The 25,935-nt window shown below is 37.9% G+C and overlaps 1 protein-coding gene and 1 long non-coding RNA gene across 2 annotated transcripts; both read right to left on the minus strand.

Moving 5' to 3' along the window:
• Positions 1-152: 152 nt before the first annotated feature.
• On the minus strand, positions 153-1,445 carry LOC110896469. The gene is made up of 3 exons (XR_002567929.2): positions 1,314-1,445; positions 711-767; positions 153-265 (listed from the first exon to the last, which is right to left on the minus strand). It is a non-coding gene; the product is annotated as an uncharacterized LOC110896469 (long non-coding RNA).
• A 12,195-nt stretch (positions 1,446-13,640) lies between these two features.
• Positions 13,641-15,177, minus strand: LOC110892563. The gene is made up of 4 exons (XM_022139720.1): positions 14,700-15,177; positions 14,593-14,595; positions 14,183-14,419; positions 13,641-13,996 (listed from the first exon to the last, which is right to left on the minus strand). Exons 1-4 carry the CDS (start codon positions 15,175-15,177, stop codon positions 13,641-13,643), a joined length of 1,074 nt encoding a protein of 357 aa, XP_021995412.1.
• Between the last annotated feature and the right edge of the window lie 10,758 nt (positions 15,178-25,935).

Consider the following 25,935-nt stretch of genomic DNA (forward strand, 5'->3'; position numbering starts at 1 on the left):
TAACAACATCATCTTAGTTATAAACTACGACACCTTTCAAAACTACAAAGTTGTGACCATAAGATTTAACATGGACAATTTTGTACAAATGTACCAAAAGATTTAAAAGTTCTAACTACTTACTAACATACTAAACACAATTTAACATCATACGACAAAACAGAGTTTTTGACCCATTCATCATTAACAACATAAACCGGAAGCGTGTAAAGGTTGACAATTGTGTGTTCGCTCCGAATGCGCCGCAATCAAGCATGAGATTTACCTAACATTCATAACAACAAACACATGTTAGTTCATAACACATAACAATTACAATCCTTTAATTCCATATTCCTTTCACCCATTAACATTGCATGATACCCTACTAGCACATATGCCTTCATTCGGAAGCCTTCATCATTCCATTTTTTGTTTTTAATTTGTTAGTGATGTATCATCGCATATCATTCCTTCATGTACTTACCCCATTTGACCCGTATGACAAATCAAATTCCTAAACATTCCAACTATCATTCTATTTCACATTTCATCCTAGTAGACGGATCCTCTAAATTTTACCACAATTTGGTCTTTCGGACATTTCTCCTTACAAACTCTTTGCATTTATTTAATCAAGATTCATAAAGGGAAATTATACTAAAACCATAGTTCTAAATAGTATCATTCATAATCTACGAATATAGTACATAAAGTTCATATGAACTTACCGCGATCTTGTGATGATTGTGCCTTTGAGTGACTTGCGCCTTCCTCCTTCTTTGTGCCTATATGTCATAATCCCATACTTTAGCTTTCTTTCAATATTAATTTCACAATCCTTATGGTATGTTATGGCGTTTAGTAGTTACATACATCATTATCATGAGAAAGTTGCATCATCTTAACAAATATTCATGCAAAAGCCATAACTAACTCACTTAGGCATTTTGTCAAACACATGGTGTGCATATCACTAGATTAGCATAATGTACAAGCATTTTAAGCACAACTTCCATAGTTCATTCTTGAGAATCATAAACATACTACCATGTTAGGATCTATCATTCCAATCAAGAACATACAATTCTAAATCTACATTCATAACAATTTCATAGTTCAATCATCAATTTAACATACAAACTTCACAATTTCCAAGCATTATTTGACATGCAAGTGGGTTTTTGCCCTAATCATGTTCATACTAAAATTTAGCATCTAGTGATGTCTAAATCTCCTTAGAAACTGTTAATCATGCTGAATTTAGCAATACATTCACGAATTATACTAAACCCCTTAAATCAAACATCACCAAATTGCAAAATTTGACTTACTTGATACAAGAAACACTTAGGTGATCACCATTCTTATCTCATACATTCACCTAGACTCCAAATCCCCTTTCAATTTGATTGATTTGTGTTGATTAGGGTTTGTTCTTCTCTTGCCCCCTTCTGGTCGCACATACACGCACACACTCATCTGATGTGTGTGTTTTGTGTTGACAATTTTAATTAAATTGTCTTTCTAATTGTCCAATTTTGGTCCCTCAACTATTGAGCATTATATTTGATAGTTAAACTTTTATTCTCATACATTCTTAGTTAACCTATTCATAAATTTATATTTTAGGGTATAATGGTAAAAATTTATATTTACCATTCTTTGTCGTTAAATTCTCACTATTAATTTATTATATTAAGACATACGAAAACTGGGGTGTTACAGAAACACTCCCCTGTTTCGCCGTGAACCCTTGTCGACGAAACACTCGGTTTCGTCGTTTTTACCCATGACGAATCATCTTTTGTTTCGTCATTCCTAATCTCGGCGAAACACCCCCTTGTTTCGCGGTGTCTGATTCGTGGTGACTAATGTTGACGAAACACATCAGTGTTTCATCGGTATTTGCGTTTCGTAAAGTTATCAGTTTCGCCACATAACGGTTACGTACAGAAAACCCTAATTGCCGTCACACAGAATCATACAGTCTTCAACATACAGGAATCATCACACAGAAATCATACGGTATTCATTCAACAATTCAACAACATCATAGATTACCGATCATAATTTGATCATGCGTTAACCTTATGAAATCTAGCATAGGTGATAGTCATTATATGAAAGTGCATCACAGTTTCTACAATATTATCATCCTAATCCGATCATTGAGAACAACAATTCCAATCACATAATTGTAACCGATAATATAGATCATAACATAGTCAAATTCATCACTCAATCATGAACACAACCAAAATCTAGCATGATCCCTACTGATTTCAAGCAAGAACAATAATAGATGGTACAGAACAATTTATGAAGATCACTGAAATTAATTTACATAAACACTAACCGGAGAACTAAGCGATTAGTATGAACGAGATAGGTAGACTTTCGAAAGGGAAGAGGTTGCCGTCGGTGCACAGGAGAGCTCTAGGGTTTTTAATTGCTAAAAGTGACGAATGAAACATAATAACGTGACGTGTTGGGCCTTGAATGGGCCTCGGCGAAACTGGGCTCGGCGAAACACCTTTGTTTCGTCGAGGAGGTTGTGACGAAACAACCTTTGTTTCGTCGGGATGCACTTGGCGAAACACACTTGTTTCGTCGGGTTGGTTCGGGGTGTAACAGTTTAATGTTTTTAACTTTTGAACAGATTACATGTTAAGTCACCAAGCATATAAATGTAACAATCATATAATGTCACAACATATAACATATTACAAAGCAACAAGTCGTGTAAACAAGCAGTTTAACAATTAACGTGCAATTAATGTGAATAAGGAATCTTGGAAACTCGAGTTGTCACATTATCCCCAACTTGAAATAAATTTCGTCCCGAAATTTAGCATGCGGTTACTGAGGAAGCTAGGTAAGTTGTATCGTTTACTGGTTTTCCCGGGGTGTCACAAGAACCAATCGGACTCCCTGATGTGGCTTCGGTTTGTGAGTGAACTCCTAAAGGCTGTTAGTCTAAGAATTTGGACGGTGGTTCGAACGCATGTGCGCGGCCCTCCCACAAATTATACAGTATAAAATTTAATATTTTTAGTGATGGTTTGTGGGGAGGTTTGTTAATGTTGGAAAAATGAAGGGTTTCTAAAAGAGTTAGGAATCTAACTCAACACAAACACAAATTTACGAGGATTTGTTGTTAAAGATGGTGTTACAGTGCGAAATGTCTAGATACATATTTTTGGTTACAAAAGAGATAATCTTTTCAAATTTCTCGTTATAGATATTTTTTTTTGGAAAGCCATTTGTAATTTAGAAAATATAACTAGTATTAAGCTCCCCGTGTTGTGGCAAGGGCTATGAATACTAAAGTTGCGGCATGTTAAACTGTTAATGTGAAGTATTTAGACCACAACGTAAAACATAGAAAAGAATAACTAAGTCGATCTAGGACCCGTGCGTTGAGACGAACCTGTCAAACAGAAAAAAATTGACGACGTAAAAATGTTGAACCACATACGCACGTTGTGCCGCGTTAAGTGACAAAATTTAGAACGGAATGTAGAATGAAAAATTTGCGAAAGATGAAAAGTATTAAAGACCAAAATTGAAAGTAAAAAAGTTATGAGGTTAAATTTCAAAAATAAAAGTTTTTGAATTAAAAGTAAAAAAAAAATAGTTTTAAGTTAAAAATGATTTTTTTTAATAAAGTTTACAAAGCAAAAGGTACAACACCTCTATACACAAAACATTGTAAATTTAAGAGTTAAATGCTTGGTTGGTCCCTATGGTTTGCGAAAATTGCAGATTTGGTCCCAGTGGTTCACTAATTACACGCATGGTCCTAATAGTTGTAATTTTTGCACTCGGGTGGTCCTTGACACTAACATATGTTAAATTTCTCAGTTAAGTACGTATGAAATGACAAGATTACCCTTAACTAAAAAACAAAAATACCAATAAAATCATCATCCTCATCTTCTTCACTGTGAGTCCCACCCCATTCTTCCCCAAATCAACATAATCACGGGATGGAGTTGATAATTAACAGATTGCGAGATACGGGCGACACACTATAAAGCGAGTGATAGCGAATGCTATCCTCGCTATCGATAACTATGCGTGCCCAAGCAACAAAAATCATATATTCACCTCAATAATTTGGAGTTGTGGAATTCATCTGAAAGAAGAGGAGCTAAGATAAGCCCCGAATCCTTATCAAACTGAGTCAAAGATAACAATTGCATAAATTGTTGGAAATTTGGTGAATGGATATTAAATATATTTATAATTTAATGAAATTATAAATATTAATTAGAATATTCATGTGGTAAATAAAAGAGTAACTCTTGAGTATTTAATTAGTTTTATTAGAGTTTTTAAGTCACTAATTAAGTGACTAATTAAATGAATAATTAAGTGAATCCTTTCACTAGTCTTGTTCAAATAGTAGGCTATGTTTTTTTTTTTTTTTTTTTTTTTTGTTACAACAAGAATAGGATATTGCTTGAAACATCAATAATACTAGAAGTAGTATGAACACTTGAACACCAACTAGAGAGATGAGTACTCTCTAATTGTTTCCACCACATGAGTTCAAACACTACAATTACAGGATGTAACCTTGGGCCGGTGAGCCATCTCCGGCAGTACAGACTGCTTCGGCTGTTGTACCCTGGGAGACAGACGCGTCATCTTTAGTAGAGGCGCGAAATCTGTTTTAAGGGAAGCGTGTTGAACACGTGCCTCAACCAAAATCGTCAACGTTTTAGTGTGCTCTTTGTTGCAGTCAAGGAGTATTTTTCAAGACTCAAGATGATGAATACTCGAGTCTGGGATGCTATCAAGTGCGCGTGAAGCACCCACCAGAGATGCGGCTTGAATCAAGATTGGTATATATAATTATATTTATATTCTTTTATTTAGTTATTGCAACCGGTATTGTACAATGATATTTCCTACGAATAACGAGAGTCTCGTTATGATATATTTTGTAATTATATTTTACAAAAGGTGAACCTATTTCCTACAAACTTAAAACAGATTTCATGAGATTGTTGCTACAATCTTAAAACCTTATTTATAAGGATTTTGGGTTCACAAAAGGATTTATAATAAAAAAAATATTTTAAAGATTATGATCTTGTAAATATTTTCTTTTGGGAAATATGTATGTGGTACAACTTGTTGTGTTTGGATTTCTTGAGATTGAGATACAATCTTAAATCCTATACCGTGGTACAAAACGAATGTTTTTGGTTCAACCGTTTGGTTTTTAAACGATTTTGGGAATCGTTAATTTTTTCTAACTTTTGTGTTAGATCGGGTTTATTAGTGTAAACCATACGTTTTTTGTAAACGTTAAATTCTCTAACATGTGTGTTAGACCGGAATTATTGGTGTCAACCATACGTTTTTTGTAAACGTTAAATTCTCTAACATGTGTGTTAGACTGGAATTATTGGTGTAAACCATATGTTTTTTGTAAACGTTAAACTCTCCTAAGTAGAGTTTTTTATTACTTTAAATAAGAGTTTTATGTTACTTGATTAGAGTTTTATGTCTCTAATTAAGTCTCTATTTAAAGTAGACTCTTCATCCACCCATGGATTGATATGAACAAATAAGTCTTATAATGATTTTTGTAATCATTTGTCTTCTAACATGTGTGTTAGAAACGTTCATGAAACGCGTTAGTTTGGAAGCAATTTTTTAATTGTTTAGTTTCTAACGTGTGCATTAGAAATGACTTATTTATTTGAACCATATATGTGTTTTTAGCAAGTCGAATTAACATTTTGTGAAAATGTTAATATTTCTAACGTGCGCGTTAGAATTTCTTTCATTTTAACATGATTGTTAAAAATGGTTAAAATACAAATGCTTTGAAATGTTTTATGTAAACATTTTATATAAGTAATTTGTTGTAGCATTGATTTTAATGCTTTGTATGATTTAGAAATAAAAGGTCATACATTGAAGTTGATATTTGATTGACTTCAAGAATTAAATCACTATATAAAGTGATAGTGTAGTTGTGTGGGATTCATCACCAACTTTAATTTGTGATTTCTAAATCAATTTGAGTGAAATTTTAATTACTAATTAAACTCTTCATATAGTGAAACTCTTGAGTAGAGTTTTAATGGTGACATTTGATGAGTTTTATTAGAGTTTAAATATATAATTATGGAGACTCTTAACTCTTCATATGTGAAACTCTTGAGTAGAGTTTTAATGGTGACATTTGATGAGTTTTATTAGAGTTTAAATATATAATTATGGAGACTCTTAACTCTTCATATGTGAAACTCTTGAGTAGAGTTTTAATGGTGACATTTGATGAGTTTTATTAGAGTTTAAATATATCATTATTGAGACTCTTAGGGTGTCCGGGGCGTACAGCGGGGACCCCATCGGTGACCACATCCACCGATCGGGAACACCGCCGCCAACGTTGCGGGGACCCGAATCGGTGAGTGGATTCGGTGGTTGTTCAACGCGAGCGGTGAGGGAGAAAGATGATGGGCCCTATTTTTCCATCCAATGAAACCATTTTGTTTTTTTTTTTTGAATAAAAAAACAAGGGTAGTTAAGAGGGGAGTGGCACCATCAAATTGGGGTGTTAGGGGAGTTTAAGAGGGGAGTTGACGTGGCACACGAGGATTGGTTTGGCGTAAGAGAGGGGACTCACCTATTAGGTGAGCACCCCTTACACCCTTAACTCTTCATATGTGAAACTTTTGAGTAGAGTTTTAATGGTGACATTTGATGAGTTTTATTAGAGTTTAAATATATAATTATGGAGACTCTTAACTCTTCATATGTAAACTCTTGAGTAGAGTTTTAATGGTGACATTTGATGAGTTTTATTAGAGTTTAAATATATAATTATTGAGACTCTTAACTCTTCATATGTGAAACTCTTGAGTAGAGTTTTAATGATGACATTTGATGAGTTTTATTGATGACATTTAATGCTCTAATTTGGTCATGTTTTGTATATATAAAATGACTTAAATTTTCTAACATGTGTGTTAGAAAATGTGTATCACGAATACGAGGTTAGAGATTGTTCATAATGAACAGAAATGTTTTATGTAAACATTTAATTGCCTATGTGAGCATTAAAGATGATGAGAAATGGTTTATTTTATAGACTATATCTTTGGAAAACGTTTTATGTAAACATTCGATTCTATAATGTGCTTGTTATAACGTTTTTTTTCTAACATGCGTGTTAGAAAATGTTATTTGGTGAAAAACAACTTGGTGTTGTTGTGAACAAATTTAATTGTTCAAGTTTACTACTTAAATGTAGTATTTGTAACAACTTGGTGTTGTTTTGAGCATAATTGTCCAAGTTTAAAGTTTAAACACGAAATGGGGAACTTGTACTTACAAGTGCATGGAGTCTTATTGAGGGAGTACCTCAAGACATGCCATGGGACGATATTGTTGAAAAGATTTCGGTCAGTTTATAAAGTGTTGAAGATAAAAGCACTTTGCTATTTGATGTCTACATATTGTCTATGCTTTCGTTTAAATTTCAAAAGTGATTGGCACTTATGATTTAGTTTCCAATGTATTTTATTGTTTTGTGTTCAATATCTTCGGATAACACATGCAATTTTTTACAAAGAAATAAATCACTAATGGTTGTGACGTATAAATTATTTTTGTGGAAAATAATTATAACGTCGGTTATACATTGTTTAAAATAATATGGTTTTAAACATATAGTACATGAAATACTTAGACATAAACAACTTGAGAGTTGTTACATTGACTAAAAGTCAAAGACGAAACATCAAATGTATAACCACATCATGAATGAGCAATGAAAGAACGTAGTGAGTGTATTGAGATGAAATACACTAACGACATTCATATCGCATACTTCATTAGAAGTCATTGAAAAATTCACAAGTGTGAATTCTAACATATGAAAGTAAAAGTACTATATGTTATTGTATACCTTTAATAAATCTTGCGAGATTTATAAGTAGATGCGTCTACCACTTGATTATTGTTAGATCTATATGGAAATTTTACCTTCATTTGGGAGAGCATCCTAAATATACATATCTCCTAATGAATAACAATAGATGTGTGCAAATCACTTATGGCAAAATTATGAATGCCATGTTGTTGAGTGTCGATCTAGTTGATTCTATCTCACACATAATAGTGAGTGTAGACAAGGAACATTCATCTTGTTGGTGATGAATGTGTTTACCAAGTGACTTGGATTAAGACTTATGTTAAAGTACTTATGAGTCAATGGTAGATTGTTGGAGATCAAAGGTAATCAAGTTATGTTCCTTAAATGAATGATGAAATTTAGCTATGTGCTATATATAATAATTTGTGAGACCTTCCTAAATATTGATGTTTAAGGATTATGAGTAAGTCTCATTATTTTGTCTTAACAAGGGATGAATGTTGCAAAGTGATATTATGATATCCTTAGGGCTGTGAAGAATCAGAATGATGCATCTTCTGTTCACATGCTAAAGTATTGTAGTCTAAAGCATGCTAGACTAGTACTTGGTTAATTATGGGTCTTGACGGAGACTAATTAACTCTAAACATTCAAATGTGTATGAACACAAAAAGAATTTGTGTATGGAAAAAGTTGAGAGAGAATTTTCATTCATTATAAGGAAATGACATGTAACTTTTAAGAGTTTATTCGAAAAGCTAATGAGAAGAACTCATTGTCTAAGCTTATTCTAGAAGCTAAATTAGAATTATTCTAAGTTGGTGACAAACTTATGACAATGGCATGTGTTGCTTTGGTCAGCTCGGAAGCTTGTGTAAGCTAATGCAATATGAGTTGAATTCACTGATACAATAAGGTTGATCTTGTTCAATCATATGTGTATAAATGTCACCATAAGTGGTGTTACGGAAATGTTGATCAAATGGCAAGAAATGTGAGGGAGGAACCATTTAAGAAACAACCCTATAAGGGTATGTAGAAATGGTTCTCATTAACACATCTAAATGTTATCCAATAACACTTAAATGTGGGGGGTGTCTTGCATTTCTTTTTAGCAATAAGGATTTTGTAATCCAATCTAACATTGCAAATAGACGACTAAGTGGAGGACACAAAGGTCGTAGTGTATAATGGAGATGTGTTTGCCTTAAATGATACACGTATCTTACAAAGACATATGTTATAACCAGATTCAAATGGCCACTGAGGTTATAGTCTTAGAAGTTGACAATAGGCAAAATTAACTTACGAGTTAAGAACACATCATGGCAACTGATCTCAAATACGCAAAGTTATTTGCTAATGTTATGGATCCAACAACCTGAGGGTTTATTAGAGATCAAATTGTGGAATGGGACTAAAGCCCTTGAAAAATGAAGTTCATATGATGGAAACCTAACTCAGTAGACTGGAGATCCCAAGAATTGAGTTCAATAGGAAAACCTAATTGTATGAATAAGCGAGGTCACTGTGGGGGAATAACCCTACACATTTAATAAGGTAGTTTATTATAAAGATTAATAAACTTCCTAGTCCATTCCTAAAAGTGACAAGTGTGAGGCTAAGCATAATATGTGGTAAATGATTTGGATAGATCATGATAACCACAATGCTTTTAATGATCTAAGGAGAATCACCTATGTTAGAGAGAAGTGGGGTCACTTCGAATGGAATTGAGGGCACAATTCCTAGAGCTCTCGCAGAACCAGGAAAGTGTTCCACGACCATTATTGGACATGACTATGAGGAGATGACCCGGCTAGAGAGAGTCTTGTGTGAAGTGTATTGTCGTCTACACAAACGGCAGACGAGTTCAAAGATATCGAGATCTACTCAGAGCTAGTGGGCTAAGTGCATTTCATGAGCGAAGGTTCAAAGGGTAACACCTACCTATCGTATGCAAAACTCAATTGTCGAGGTTACATTGGAAATTTTAAGTGTTTTGAATGATCTCCATTCATGTGGGGGATTGTTGGAAATTTGGTGAATGAATATTAAATATATTTATAATTTAATGAAATTATAAATATTAATTAGAATATTCATGTGGTAAATAAAAGAGTAACTCTTGAGTATTTAATTAGTTTTATTAGAGTTTTTAAGTCTCTAATTAAGTGACTAATTAAATGAATAATTAAGTGAATCCTTTCACTAGTCTTGTTCAAATAGTAGGCTATGTGTTTTTTTTTTGTTACAACAAGAATAGGATATTGCTTGAAACATCAAGAATACTAGAAGTAGTATGAACACTTGAACACCAACTAGAGAGATGAGTACTCTCTAATTGTTTCCACCACATGAGTTCAAACACTACAATTACCGGATGTAACCTTGGGCCGGTGAGCCATCTCCGGCAGTACAGACTGCTTCGGCTGTTGTACCCTGGGAGACAGACGCGTCATCTTTAGTAGAGGCGCGAAATCTGTTTTAAGGGAAGCGTGTTGAACACGTGCCTCAACCAAAATCATCAATGTTTTAGTGTGCTCTTTGTTGCAGTCAAGGAGTATTTTTCAAGACTCAAGATAATGAATACTCGAGTCTAGGATGCTATCAAGTGCGCGTGAAGCACCCACCAGAGATGCGGCTTGAATCAAGATTAGTATATATAATTATATTTATATTCTTTTATTTAGTTATTGCAACCGGTATTGTACAATGATATTTCCTACGAATAACGAGAGTCTCGTTATGATATATGTTGTAATTATATTTTACAAAAGGTGAACCTATTTCCTACATAATTGAATCCACATGTTTAGAAAGGGCTTCAGATTTATTAAGAAACAACAATACATCCTGAACATAGTCAGCGGTTTGCAGAGAGGCATGAGTAGCACAAATTTCCTCAATCCGCCTCATACAGAAGTTTCTTCCTGCAATCAGCAATATAATTATCATATGTGCACAAACATAGAGCGTTAAGAAGAACATGAATCAATAAGATAGCTCACCAGCCGTTCTGATGTCATTATTTTCAGAATCTGTCAAAGCAAGACCAAATCCAAGTTTCTCATGTGTCGTTAACTGTAGAGAGGCATGCAGAAGAGACGATCGGAGAAGAGAGATGATGGTGATTTCGACAAAGAGTTAAATCTCCGGCGAGCAGAAGAGACGATCACAGTAGAGAGAGAGATCTGGTTAGAGATGATGGTGATTTGGGGAAGAAGGGGGGTGGGACTCACATTGACGAAGATGAGGATGATGATTATATTGGTATTTTTGTTTTTTAGTTAAGGGTAATTTTGTCATTTCACATGCACTTAACTGAGAAATTTAACATAGGTTAGCACTAAGGACCACCCGAGTGCAAAAATTACAACTATTAGGATCACACGTGTAATTAGTGAACCACTGGGACCATGTCTGCAATTTTCGCAAACCACAAGGACCAACCAAGCATTTAACTCTAAATTTAAAGTATGTAAATACTTTACTATTTAATGTAAAATGTTTTACAGTACCGTAATGATAAAATGGTAAAACTTGAATCCACAATGAAGTTTTTAACCAGGTATGATGAAGAAAAGTCCACCGGCAAAAATCCTTTTTAACTTCATGCCCATTTTAGACATGTTATTCATTTTTGGTTTAGAAATTTGGTATCGAATAATGGTATTGTACCGATAATGTACCATATTGGTACCGTTATAATAATACCGATAGTGTATCATATCGGTACCGTATTATAGTGGTACCGAATGAACATATATAGTATGATATCCACTTTAGAATTTAGCTTAATTTTGGTATTTGTACTATGAGGTATGGTATCGATTTGTGACTTTTGATGGTACCATATCATACTAGTACTAACCAAACATATATAGTACGATATTCAATTTTGGTATTAGCTAGATACCGGTATCGATATTGTACGGTACGGTACCGGTTTTCTGTTGTACCAATACTAGTCTCATCCTTTTTTTTGAAAGGTAAACTTTATTAAAAACGACCAAACCTCAAATCGAGGGGCCCAAAACAACAAACGACATAACATAATTACAAATTTACACCAATTGTGCCAAGAAATATCTTTAAACTTCGACCTAATTTTGAACCATAAAAAACAGGACGCCTTAATATATCTCATAATGTCGCAGATCTTAACATCTTTGCTGTCAAATCTGGCTTTGTTCCTGGCCTTCCAAATACACCAACACCCAATCCTAATGATCCCTTTGAGCGCCTCCTTCTTTGCATCTTTTAGCCCCACTTGATTATGAATCTCGGAAATATCTTTGAAATAAAAAAAGAACAAATTCTGGATATTACACCACTTACTGATAAGAAACCAAATCGCCGAAGCCACGTAACAGGAGGAGAACATGTGTTCGACCGAATCTTCTTCATCTCTACACAAGATGCAACCACGGATCCAACCAGAAAGAAGTATCTTCCCCATTACCAACTTTGCTTTTGAAAAAATTCCTTAAAAGGAATTCTGTCGATAGTTGATCTAGAGAGCACGTTAGCTATGTTACACCACACCCCACCTATCGACTTTCTGGCAGGAATAAACTCCCAGCACAACCTCGTATTATGAATAGGTTCGACGACTCTCGTCCACAATTTGTTTTTATCCGATTTAAATCTCCATCCTCATCCCTAATTCATTCTTTCAAAAATTTCAAATTTAAAATATTCAATAAACGTTTGATGCATCTTGAGGCAACTAAAGTAGTAATGCACTTGGGGTGTTTATGGTACGGTGTTTGGGTGTTAAAACTTGAGCCAACCGTTAATAACGATTTTTGAGTATTTAAAAAAAATACAAGTTGTTGAAAGTTAAAATGAAACCGTTACTGAACTGTTAGCTTCGATTTGTCTCACGGTTTGACTTATTAGGCTACAAGGTATGGTGATGATCCTGTAAGGGAGGATGATCCGTCACGTAGGCGCCACGTCATAGTCCTCCCAAGGATGCTCCATCCCCCAAAAGTAGAGGGTATGGGAGGATGATCCTAGTCATAGTCCTCCCCACCATTTTTATGTTTTTTTTAATCTTCTACTTTTTTTAACAAATAAATAAACTAACAAAATATTTTCATTAATATTAAAACCACATTACATAAATTTAAAACAAGGGAAATTGGCCTGTAATAATCCCACCTAGACCTTATTGGCCATTAATAATCCCACCTCAGAATATTCCCCCCACCAGTCCCACCTTTCACCTATTTTTCCTACAATGGTCCCCCGTTAAAAAAACTTAACGGAGTTAAGCTTTTTTCCAAATTACAAACATATTTTTTAGGGCTTTTGATTAGAACGACGATACGAGTCCATTGATGTAAAACTTGCCTGGAAACGGTACTCCAAACGATGAAAACGACGCTTTAATTCGGGTGTTTAAATTTCCAATTAACCAAAATCAAGTCACTTGGAGCACCATTTCGAAGTAAGTTTTATATCAATGGACTCGTATCATCGTTCTGTTCAAAAGCCCTAAAAAATCTGTTTGCAATTTGGAAAAAAGCTTAACTCCGTTAAGTTTTTTTAACGGGGGACCATTGTAGGAAAAATAGGTAAAAAGGTGGGACTAGTGGGGGGAATATTCTGAGATGGGATTATTAATGGCCAATAAGGTCTAGGTGGGATTATTACAGGCCAATTCCCCTTAAAACAAAACATAAACTTAATAAAAAAAAACATAAACTTAATAAAAAAACATAGACTTAAATAATATCATGCTTCTTCATGATGTCGGTTTGTAGTTTTTCAACATCGAACGTTTCGGCTCGGGATACTGATCGACATCCATCGTAATTATTTCCCATTCCTTTAGCCGAATTTTTTCATCGGAAATTCGGATTTTCTCATTCGACAATCGGACCTTCTCGCGTAACTTTTCTTCCGCTACACGAGTTTTTTCTTCGACGGCCCGCTCCTTCACCTTCGTCTTTTGGGCCGAGACGTCATTGTACATTTTTAATTGTTCCATAAACTCGAGCATCTTCGGGTCCACCTTTTCCTTTTCTTTCCCCTTGGCCCGCTCCTTCTTTAATTTGTCTCGGCCCGGTGGACGCTCCGCTTCATGTACGGCATACTCATCTTCGTCAAACTCGGCGTCATCATTTAAGTTTATGTGACACCTCGCGTCCGATCCACCGGCGCTAAAACTACCCGTTTCCGATGTTTTTTGGCGTTTCGCCATCTCCACCTCGTTGGGAATCGGCGCCCATTTTGGTTCGTCTTTTAGAATTGCCCACGCGCGAACATGAGCAAAGTTGGTATTACCATTGTTCGCCTTATACTTGTCCAACGCTTTTTTAAACACATCGCCGTCGCTCATGCCGCTACGACGCTCACTTGTATAAATTTTATTATATTCCTCGCAAAACCTATTGACGGACGCGTTCATTTTCCGCCACTTTGATGAGACCGAGTCGATATCTCGATACGGGCCCTGGTCCATAAGACCGAGGAACTTCGCCAAAACTTTGGACCAAAACCCGTCACCCGTTTGGTTATTACCTATAAAAAACAAACAAAATATATAAAGTGTTAACAAAAATAAAAAACCTTTAAAAAAATACAAACTGTTAAAAAAATTATATTTTAAAAAAAAAATCAACAAACTTTAAAACAAATATACACCAACTGTTAAGAAAATAATAAACAAAAAAAATTAAACTTTAGAAAAAAACCAACTGTTAAGAAAAAAAAAACAAAAAAAAAACTTAAACTTTAAAAAAAAAAACTGTTAAGAAAAAATAAACAAAAAAATGTATAAACTTAAAAAAAAAAAGATAACGTTTTGTCGGGTGTGTAGATGTGCCTATGTAAGCCTTGGCTAAGGTTTCTTCTTCGATTGGCGTCCACTTAATCGACTTCCATTTGGACGGTTGCTCACCTACCACTTGCTTGCCTTTTTTCCGTTTGCCTTTTTCGTTAGACGCTTGGGTTTCGGGAACAACCTCGATATCATCGTCGGGTTGGGATTGTTGAACGGGTTGCATAGGGATCGGTTGGGGTTGAACGGGTGGTGTCGGGTTCGGTGGGAAATTCCAAGCACCCCGCATCATCATTTGTTGAAGGGCTTGATTTTGAGAGAATTGAGCGAATTGGTTTGGCGAGTGTTGGAATGATGCAAACACATTTGATGAATATTGCGACAATTGGTTCGGTTCTAGCGTCGGATAATATCCCGGAACCGAGAAAACATTAGCTTGGGTCGGGTTGTTGGGATTGTTCGGGTTGTTCGGATTGTTCGGGTTGTTGAAGGGATCCATGATATAGTAAGGTTTATAAAAGTGGAAGAAGATTTATAAAAATTATATGAGAGAGATGAAATTTTGGGGTTAACTGTGTGAATGGAAGTGAAAATGGAATGGAAATATATATATTTTTAAATTATGACCGTTTGTTTGTAATTTTAAAATGAAAATTAATTTTTTTTAATAATGGTCACTTTTCGAGATTGGGCCCCACTTTTCGGACTGTGGCAAACGGCGAGAAAACGACGAAGAGGACGGGACGACAGGGGGGCGGTTTGGTGTAGCTCCCGTCGCCGGAGCAGGACGGGTGGGTCGACGGACCCATACCGTGTAACCTTAACCTTTTATAATAAAAAAATGATAACGTTTTAACAATTAATTACACTTAAAAAACACACTGCTTGAATGGTGTTGTATGTTACAGAACACAATCATGTGTATAGTGCAATCTAAAATAGTTAAAAGTCCAAATAAAAATCATATTTTATCCCTTTTAAAAATTTTATAATTAAGTTATATAACATAAATTTGAAAAAAAAAAGCAAAATAAACTCACTAAAAGGACTTTTACAAGTAACTAGTTGATTTTTCGCCTGCGCGTTGCGGCGGTGATTCAATGACTGTAAAACGTGTGTCAATAACGGCAAGCAGATACCGAATATCAAAACATAAATAAAAAAGACGTGAAAAGTATAGTCACTCCGTCCTATAAAAAAAGATTTTAAATAACCTAATATATAATAATAGGACCCACACGTCCTATAAGTTGGAAATTCGGTTGTTTTCAGTTCAATTATTACGGTGCTAACACGTTTGAAGGGGTATGGTCCCAGATCTCGCGTCAGCATCGACCGCGAGTGACCATTACCCTTATCAAAACCCCCACTAGCTAACAACCTACTTATGTCCGTGCGGGAACGCATCGACACAGTGGTTGAATCCAATCTGTCCAGTGATGGAGGAGGACTTACCTGGAATATGAGAACGGTATAGCGATGCGGCTGGCACCGCATCTGGTGTATGAAAACGGAAGTATTCACAGCGATGCGGCCCCGCACCACATCCAGTGAACACTTCTATCAATACAGAGAAGCTGGATAACAGCAACAGTCACCACAGCCGACGATGCGGCATGGCACCGCATCTCGCGTATTTCTTGATCAGAAGAGTAGGATGCGGGAACATCTACAGTTACCGCAGACAGCGATGCGGCTTGCACCGCACCCTGTCTACTCATCAAGTGGGCCTGACACCACAGAGCAAGTAGCACCAATGGCAGCCGCCTGTCAGGACTACGTAAGCGACAGACTGACGTGGCGTCGCCTCCCCGGCCAACATGTCTGACACACCTGCAAAGGTGCAGCATGCCGTCAGTCTATCCATCCACCTCCTCCTTCACTCCTCGGCTATAAATACCAACCCCAAACCAGGTTTGAGGTATCTCTTCACAACTCTCTCACTACTACTACTATCATACTTTGCTTCCCAAGCAGACTACTGATTCTCACGCCGGAGAGTGGTAACAAGGAGCACCCCCCACCCCATCCTCCTTGTTATGAGTCACGGCTTGTTTCCTTGTGCAGGAGATCAACCCACCGATGACCAGCCAGCGATCCTCGAGAGGAAGGGATTAACCCTTCTTGACGAGACCAGTGAGTTAACCCTGCCCGGTTAACCATTGTTTCATCGTTGGCGCCCACCGTTACTCTTAGCACTTTTTCAACCATCCTTCCCCCTCTCAAAAAATCATGACTGATCACCAAAACAACACTACCGGGGATAATCTACTCCCCACCAACCCAGGGAATGCGGGGACGGCTCCCCCAGACCCAAATCCGGGCCACATTGGCACCTCCACGCAAAGGGGTCCATCCCCAACATTCGGACACGACCTATCACAGTACGCATCTGTGATTCCTCCGGACATGGACCCTCACACCTGGTATGACCAGCAGGCCGCCTGCTGGCCGCAACATATAACCGAGCTTGCGCTGAGGCGCAAATACATGTCGTGCCTACCCCGGCACCGCACACACCTACTGGTCGTATTTTACAATACGACGGCAGAGCACCCTCACGTCTAGCTTCCAGAAGCAGACATGAGGACCGCGGATCCTCTTACTGTGAGGTCCGCACAATAAATGAGGACGATTCCTCATATGGGTCCCGCACCAGGGGCCCATTACAGAGCCGCCTGGTCCCTCAAGGCGTTAACAGGCGACAATCCACAGTCCACCGCAGTTCCGGCATCCAAAGCCGACTGGGACCGCTGCCCCAGTATGAGGGGTATGACCGCACCGACCCGGACGACCATACATACTGCGGAGATTCGCACGACACCAGCAGCAGACCGGGAGGACACAACTATATACCTCCCACTCATCCACGCAACACATACCTCAGGGCTGCAAAACGCCCTGAGAACCAGCCCTACAGGCCGAAAGCTGCGGCCGAAAACTCCAAATTCGCCCCGCGAATTGCCCACGCCCATGTCACCACAACAAAAATCCCATTCAACGTTGGGAAATACAACGGTTCGTCCGACCCAGACGACCACATGAACGTTTTCATGGGCGCAGGGTGCAACGGCCTATGAGATGAACCCACTTGGTGCAATTTTTCCCCCAGACCCTTACGGGTCTGGCCAGGGCTTGGTTCGATTCTTTGCCAGTGGGATCACTGGCCTCATTCGAGGACCTGCATGCAAAGTTCCTCGCTCACTTCAGCCAGCAACGACGTCACGTACGTGATTCGTTAGACGTCATGAATATCTGGCGCAGGGACGACGAATCTCTAGAAGCATTCGTCGTCTGGTACACTAAAGAGTGCCTAGAGATAGGTGACGTGCAAGACCAAATGGCACGGAACCATTTCATCAAGGCCGTTAGGGACAGGCAAATGGTTATGACCATCTCTAGCAAGGAGGGCTTGCCTAAAAAATGGGAAGATGTCATGGCCGCAGTCAAGACATACGCCCAGACGCAGCGGTCCCTCGAACCGCATGTGGCAAAGGCACAGCCCCAAGCCGAAACCTCCCATCAGGGGTCCAAGCGTAACAATAAACGCAACCGGGACGTTGGAAATCGCGACATTTCCAAACCATACTTCCCACGGACCAACCCGTTTGACCCAAGGAACTACAATCCCCAACGGGACAACCGAGCGCCAAAGAAAGATTCTCGGGACCGCAACTGAACCGAAATCACTGCGTCGCCAAGCGAAGTCCTTCTTACGGACGCACAGCTCTTGCGACCGGCCCAACCAATGAAGTCCAAGAAAAATCAGGATCTCACACTCTATTGTGAGTACCACAAGGACTCGGGCCACACCACAAACAACTGCATCAGTCTCCGGCTGGAGATTGAGCGAGCCTTAAAAGAGGGGAAACTGCAACATCTTTTGCCAGGTTGACAAAAACCCACCAAGCGCATCACCCCTCATGGCGAAGGCACCTCCTCAGGGAAGAGGACCATGTACGTGGCCTCCACCCACATGATCAATGGAGGTAAAGGTAGGCCACGCAAGGCGGCAAAAAGACCGGACAATGACTGGAAAGACGAGCAAGTCGTCTTTTCAAAAGTCCGAGGTGGCCCGCGCGACAGACGCGCCGTCGTTATTACAGGCCAACTGGCTCATTATTGCACCGAGCGTCTATTCATCGACCCGGGCAGTACTTCCGATATCATCTATGAGCAATGCTTCAACCAGTTCGATCAGGAGGACAAAGATCGGTTGCAAGCAGTGGACTACCCCTTGGCTGGGTTCGCAGGGGAAACTGTCTTTCCCCTCGGCCAAATCACGTTTCCTGTGCGCCTTACCAGCGGAAGGCACACACGAACAGAAGAGGTAAACTTCATGGTTTTACCTCATACCTCCAAATATGACGTGCTACTTGCGAGAGAATCCCAAGGTGATTTCAATATGATTACGTCCGTACCCCACTCTGCAGTCGGTTTTCAACCGAAACGGGGGTCGCGATAATCTACGCACGCAGAGACGTCATGATGTCGGACGAAATACGTCCGACCAAGATAGCAAGGCCTACCCCCAACAACCAACCAGAAAAATGGGTTCTCAACGCGAGATACCCAGAACAAAAGGTTACGTTGGGCTACGCCTTGTCACCTAACACCAAAGCTCACCTGAAGCAGCTTCTCTTCAGGAACCAAAACATTTTCGCGTGGACACCCGCAGACATGACTGGGGTCCCGCGTGAAATTGCGCAACATTGCTTAAATACCATGCCAGGTATTAAGCCAGTGATCCAAGGCCAACGCCACCTTGGATCCGCTAAAAACCAGGCGATGCATGAGCAGGTGGAAGAACTGCTCTCCTGTCACACCCCTAATTTCCACGTGTCACCGGTGGGCCCGGTGGGGAGTATAGTGACGTAGTTGGCATCATCATAGACAAACAACACAATATATATAAATGCACAGCGGAAGCAAAGATAGATTCATTTCAACTTTAATAGAATGTAATATTAAATATCACTAGTAGTTGAAACGGATCCACAGGCGGATCAAAATAAAATAAGATATTGTTCAACAGTTTTATTGTCATCCAAGCTTGCGAGACTTATTGTGGACGCTCTAGAAGACAGCCAGCCTATTACGTGTAGTACCTGCACTTAACCTTTTGGGAAAATACGTCAGTTTACACTGGTAAATACAATTTAACTGACTCATTTTGAAAATGATTAAAAATTGATTTAAATGCACATGGCATAAAATATTTTTATAACTTGGGATAATTATACAATATAATCTTGTAAGGGATTTACATGTTACTCCGCGTTCAGTAGCCCGATCTGTAGACCGGGTTAAAGATTAATAGACACACCACAATATAGAGTTATACACTGACGGGTGTACGCCTACACCCCGTGCTCAGGTCGTGGCCATCTCGTAAGATGATGCCAAGGATATCCGGGACATGGTCATTAACCCCCCAAAGGCTTTAAGTAATAAAACACATTCAAAACAAGGTCATCTCAATGAATTTAACCACTATTCGATTAAAGAATTCGATGCCGGACCAAGCGGTATATTATATACCGTACCCCAAGCCCGTATAGGGAAAATAAGTTAAAAGTATTTACCTTGGTAAGTATGAATCACAATTAGCAAGTGAAGGTAGCTTTTACTGGGTCTCCGATTCTAGAACAAAGGTTTATAATAAGCTATTAGATTTCTAACGGGTCTTTATTTAAGCCTAAGCTCAGACCGGTTAGTTTTAAGGACGATACGGTTCAAGCGCACGATTAAGCGAAGACCGGATAGAATGTGATTTAGACCCGACAAGTTTGAATACTTGTATAATATGGGGATGCTAAATACATTCTGGATTTTGAGACAAAAATGATAATGTTTGACCCGTTTCGGTCAATTTATGCAAACTAGTTACATAAACCGAACCGAACGCTAAAAGAGCATTACGGGTAACCACAAGAGTCATATGCAAGTTCCCTGAGATAATATGCTTTAAATATGTTATAATATCAGCAAGTTATGTTCTATTATGCCCCGAGTGGATTTAAATTCAATTTATGCCTTATAAGGGCATTTTGGTCATTTAAAAGATTATAAAAGAGTTAAATTGGAAATCTGAGTTACATGTCTGATTTATACAGTAAATATACTTAATTTGACATATTATAACAGTAGGGTATGACCCATATACAAAACTTATCATTTAAAATCGAACTATGCACCTTTGGGGTATTTCGGTAATTTCACAAGGGCTAAAACGGTCAAAACTGGAAACCTGAGTTCAAAAGCTTATACTTATTGTTATTATATAAAAATATGCTAAATACATCAGTAGGTATAACCCTTATACGCTTAACATGGTTATAGTACATACTAGGCGTTAAAAACGCTTAAAAATGCGATTTAGAGCCGTTTCCGGGTTTTCAAAAGAAAGCTGATATTTTTATATTTCCAGAATACTCAAAATAATTTATTTAACAAATAAAATCAGTAGAAAAAGGTTCGGGGTCGAAAAGATTTATAAAACTCATTTTATGGCCAAAAAGGTCAAAACCGGAATTAACCGAATTAAACTTAGAGACCTAGGATACGATCAGCCAAAAATTAAATAAAAATCTTCAAAAATCCCAAAATATTATATAACATCAGTTGGTAAAAAGTTTGGTATCAAAAAGTGGGCTTAAATAGGTTATGCGCTAATTACGCCGTTTATTTAACATAAAGCTTTAGATTTACGATATCGGACATAACTCTAAATCTGCACCTCCAACTGATATCAAATTTTCGGTGCAAGTTTATAAATCAGTAATAAAGGTCTCTACCTTTTCATTTTTCCAAAAAATCGCGTTTTATAGCAAAAAGGGCAAAATAGTCATATTTAAGCATAAACCGGTAACATGCAAATGAATCGGACAAGTGTTGAACCAAGTCTTAAAATCTCAGAGAGTTGCACATAAATAAAAATGGTTCAAAATAAGCTCTAAGGCAGATCCCAAACATGCATGCGCGGATCCGAGTCGAGAGTCAAAGAAAAAGTCATTTTATAAGACTTTCGGTTCCGATCCGGGTTTATACTAAAAATTGTCGAGTTGATTATGATAAAACATATTCTTACATTCATTACAAAGTTATTTTGATGATCAAACTGATTGCATGTCATCTACATTACTATTTATGCTAGATTTTGCAAAAACACGTTCTGTTGACTTTTTAAGAACAACTTTGACTCGACAATAATCATGCTTAGAGTGGGAATCAGAAAATACCCTTTTGGGGTTTGTTTCCCACATAAATACCAACTTGTAGGTACTTTCAATTTGAGAAATGACTGAGCCATTTTCGTTTAATCAAAAAGTCAAACTAGAGTTACGACGGATTGGCTTTCGGCTAATAATCTAAACTAGAACGAATTAGAGAAGATTATGAATGCTTACAAGAGTCCTAATGAAGCTTAGAGATCACTATGAAGCAGCCTTGCCGACCAGAAAGCTCCAGAATCCTTCTTGTGAATTTTTGAAAGTTGTAAGTGTTCTTGGTTACTACTCAAGGCCCAAATTGTGGTGATTTTGATCTGAATATAAGGTGATTCAGGAGTGGTAAGAGTGTTACAGGTGTCCTAGCATGCATGAGAGTCGATTGGTGGAATTGGGAGGTGATAAAAGCTGTAACCAACTCAAAATTTGATCAACTGGCAGCTGTCCTTATGTTTCTGTCGCTGGGCAGGCCTCGCGTCACGCCTAGGGCCCTAGGTGTGACACCTAGCCCCATCTGATCCTCAAATCTCTTTTAATGTTGAAGTTTTGGTCCTTGGTCCTTTATTACGTGGTTTTGGCTATCAATCTTGCTCATTAGACCCTCAAACTTGGTTTTTATGGACCTTGGGACATTACCAACATGGTAAAGTCCTCGGTTAACTTTGCGCTCACCCGAAAAGTCATGAAATTCGACGTTGACGCTTTTAACCCTTCATGTACGGTTTTGGCCGTAACTTTCTCATACGATAACGAAACATCATGAAATTTTTACCACATATTCTAGTGAGTATATTTTATCATTACAAAGCTTCGGGTCTGCCAAAAGATCACTCAGAGGTATAAATTCAACATGTTGACACTTTTAGCCCCTGTAGTTTGAAATTCCTCACTTTCGTGCATTTTCCGCTTCGTATGATCCATGATCTATCCGTTTAGGGTTATACACACCATGTAGGGTTATTGTAGAGTCTATTTATCCATTGTTGACACTTTGGACCCTTATATTCCATAGTTTTCACAGTTTGTCAACTTTAGTCCCTCTAAAGTATGTTTCTTCATGTTCAAAGCCCATGACACGTGTCAATGCATTATTGGACGTAAATTTTCGAGGTGTTAGATCCTCACCCCCTTAAAAGAAATCTCGACCTCGAGATTTACTGGAACAAATGAGGGTATTTTTCTTTCATCGTGGATTCTACCTCCCATGTGTATTCGGGACCTCTACGGGCATCCCATTTGACCTTAACAATAGGTATGTACTTTCTTCGAAGCTTCTTCACCTGTCGATCTTCAATTGACAATGGTTTTTCCACAAACTTCAAGCTCTCATCAATGTGTATATCTGTATGTGGTATGACCAGTGATTCGTCAGCGAAACACTTCTTCAGATTACAGATGTGGAACACATTATGTATACTACTAAGCTCTTCCGGTAAGTTTAGCTTATAAGCAACTGATCCGACGCGTTCGATAACCTCAAAAGGTCCTATGTATCTCGGGCTTAGCTTGCCTTTCTTACCAAATCGCATCACTCCCTTCCAGGGTGATACCTTAAGCAATACTTTGTTACCTAGTTCGAAGTGAAAAGGCTTACGCTTTGGATCAGCGTAGCTTTTCTGCCTATCTTGGGCAGCTTTCAAGCGATCGTGAATCTGGACAATTTTGTCCGTTGTTTCAAAAACCAAATCTGGTCCTGATAATTGAACTTCTCCTACTTCTGCCCAACAGATGGGTGTTCTGCATTTTCTACCATATAATGCCTCGAAAGGCGCAGCCTTAATACTAGTATGGTAGCTATTGTTATAGGAGAACTCTATCAAGGGTAGGTGGTTATCCCAACTGCCACCTAAATCAATCACACATGCTCGAAGCATGTCTTCCAATGTTTGGATGGTACGCTCACTCTGTCCGTCTGTCTGCCAACCGTTATGTGATAGTGCTTCTTGACTTATTGGCAAAACATATCCTTTAATCCTTAGGGTGTAATACATTGCGAGCTCCACCAAGCTCCTTAAATAGGTCTTAGCTCATAAGTTAATTGATCTTTGATACATTCGATTCCTTCGAATGATTTTATATATTCAGAGCTTAACTAGTCTGGTAATTAACAAATTGGCACACTCTTCCAGAGTGATATCTTTGTTGAACCTTATTCCTTAACAAGGACTTAGGAGGGTTGCTATTTTCATTAATCTTTGATTTTTCTGCCAAAACTGGCAATCTTACAGATGATCATGGATTTGTATAATACTATTCGTTGTTTCCAAGGAAATTTTCAGATCCCGATGATTTGACGTACCAATCTTATATTTAACAATAGGTATTCAACATTCCATCTAAGCAAGGTCTCCAAAGGAGCAGCCTTGATACTTATACATCAACTATTATAGAAAAGCTTATCTTAATGTGAAATGGTTATTCCAACCATTACTTAAAACTAATGTTAAGGGATAGTTAATCCTCACAGTTAGTCGAACAAATCGACGATCCTGGGCAGCTGATGGAAATTCTTAATTGTTGCCTAATTTGGGTTGCGGTATTCAATGCATAAGCAAAATGAACCGTCTTTCTTAATTAACAATACCGAATTCTTAGAATATAGGGTTAGGCTATATGAATTCTCTATTCTCAAAACTTATTTAATTGGGGTTTGGATTCTTCCAATAATGGCACTAGCCGTCTTGGAGATTTCGTAAAAATGCAACCCTAAATGGGATACAAATCTTAATTCTACCTGCCTCTCAGGAGGTAAACAGGGTAATCAAGATACAATGAGGTTACAGAGATTTTCCAAATCTCAGGCTCCAGTTCATCTGTCATATTCTGTGTCAGATAAGTGACACATTTATGTCACAAGTCCATGAATTCCTTAATCGGGAACATTTACTTTGGCAAATCCATCCTGGATATCTTCCTTGAATACCATTAGTTGACTTTAGTACCATATGACTATTAGAATATCCTTGCGGTTCCATGCATTAAACCTCCATACTGATCAGGCATGGAAGCAATCTATGGAACATATTAAGATACACCAATCCTCATGTGGCGCTTTTATCATACTATCTGGTATTCGCAATCGATAGAGATCAAAGAGATATCAACTATATATGCTGACGCACTTCTTCTAGAGAGAGGATACTTCTAGAATTCCATAATTAGAGATTTCTAACAGAAACAGAAGAAATGGTTCTTATAATTTCGCCTGTAAGTTTTACCTTACACTTAATATCTGGGGTTCTTACGGTAAAATTTCTAAAAGTTTGCTAAGCTTAAAATCTTATGAGAGACTTAGCAGTACCTGAATCCAAACGTAACCCTTAGCCAAAAGAATCACAATAAGGGTTTATCTGGCGTCATTATTAATGTGAACCGCCTCTAATTATTGATCAGGAAGGCTAAACGCCTCTATTCTTAATCCTTTTAAACTTAGCTATAAGATCTTTGACAATTTGTAGGGCAGTTTCGACCTTGACTGGTTATTCCTTAATCTATAAAACGTGAGTAGCTGAGGTGGATCCATAATGGATTCATAGTAAGCAGGCTTTGAAACCTTAATGTGCCCTCTTATTGCTGATGCTAAATCATAATATATATATATAGTGCATTATGCTTAAATTCTAGGTTAACCGAATAAGAGCACTATTTCAACCAATGAATCAATGTTTGCAACCTACTGCCGATAGTTTATAGCTCTTATGGGGGTCGGAAAAATTCTTATTCCATCTTTTCCACTTCGCAAAGCGGATACCAAGTTTTTCTAATAAGGTCCTTAAAATTTGGACCATCCCATACTGTATAAGGGGACTCCATTAGTGTCCTCACAAATCAAGGGTATTACCACCGAATGATTGGGACGCACACCTTACCGCGTGCTTTCCAGCATAACCACTGTTATACCTAATGGTTTCTACTTCTTTTAACAATTCCTTGCAATCAATGGCCCCTTTTAACTATTGAAATCTCTTGACTTCCAAGAGACGAAGTACTTTTTTTTTAAGTACATCCTAAAAAGAATGGGCTCCTTG

This window comes from Helianthus annuus, chromosome 12 (genome assembly GCF_002127325.2).
Source record: "Helianthus annuus cultivar XRQ/B chromosome 12, HanXRQr2.0-SUNRISE, whole genome shotgun sequence".
In the NCBI taxonomy this organism is placed as follows: domain Eukaryota; kingdom Viridiplantae; phylum Streptophyta; class Magnoliopsida; order Asterales; family Asteraceae; genus Helianthus; species Helianthus annuus.

Bases quoted from the DNA above. Each gene is read 5' to 3' on its own strand.
- LOC110892563 (XM_022139720.1), bottom strand. From the start codon at position 15,177: ATGGATCCCTTCAACAACCCGAACAATCCGAACAACCCGAACAATCCC. The intron at 13,997-14,182 runs GTAATACCAACT...AGTTTGACGAAG, and splicing joins CAAGTATAAGGCGAACAATG to ATGAGTATGCCGTACATGAA.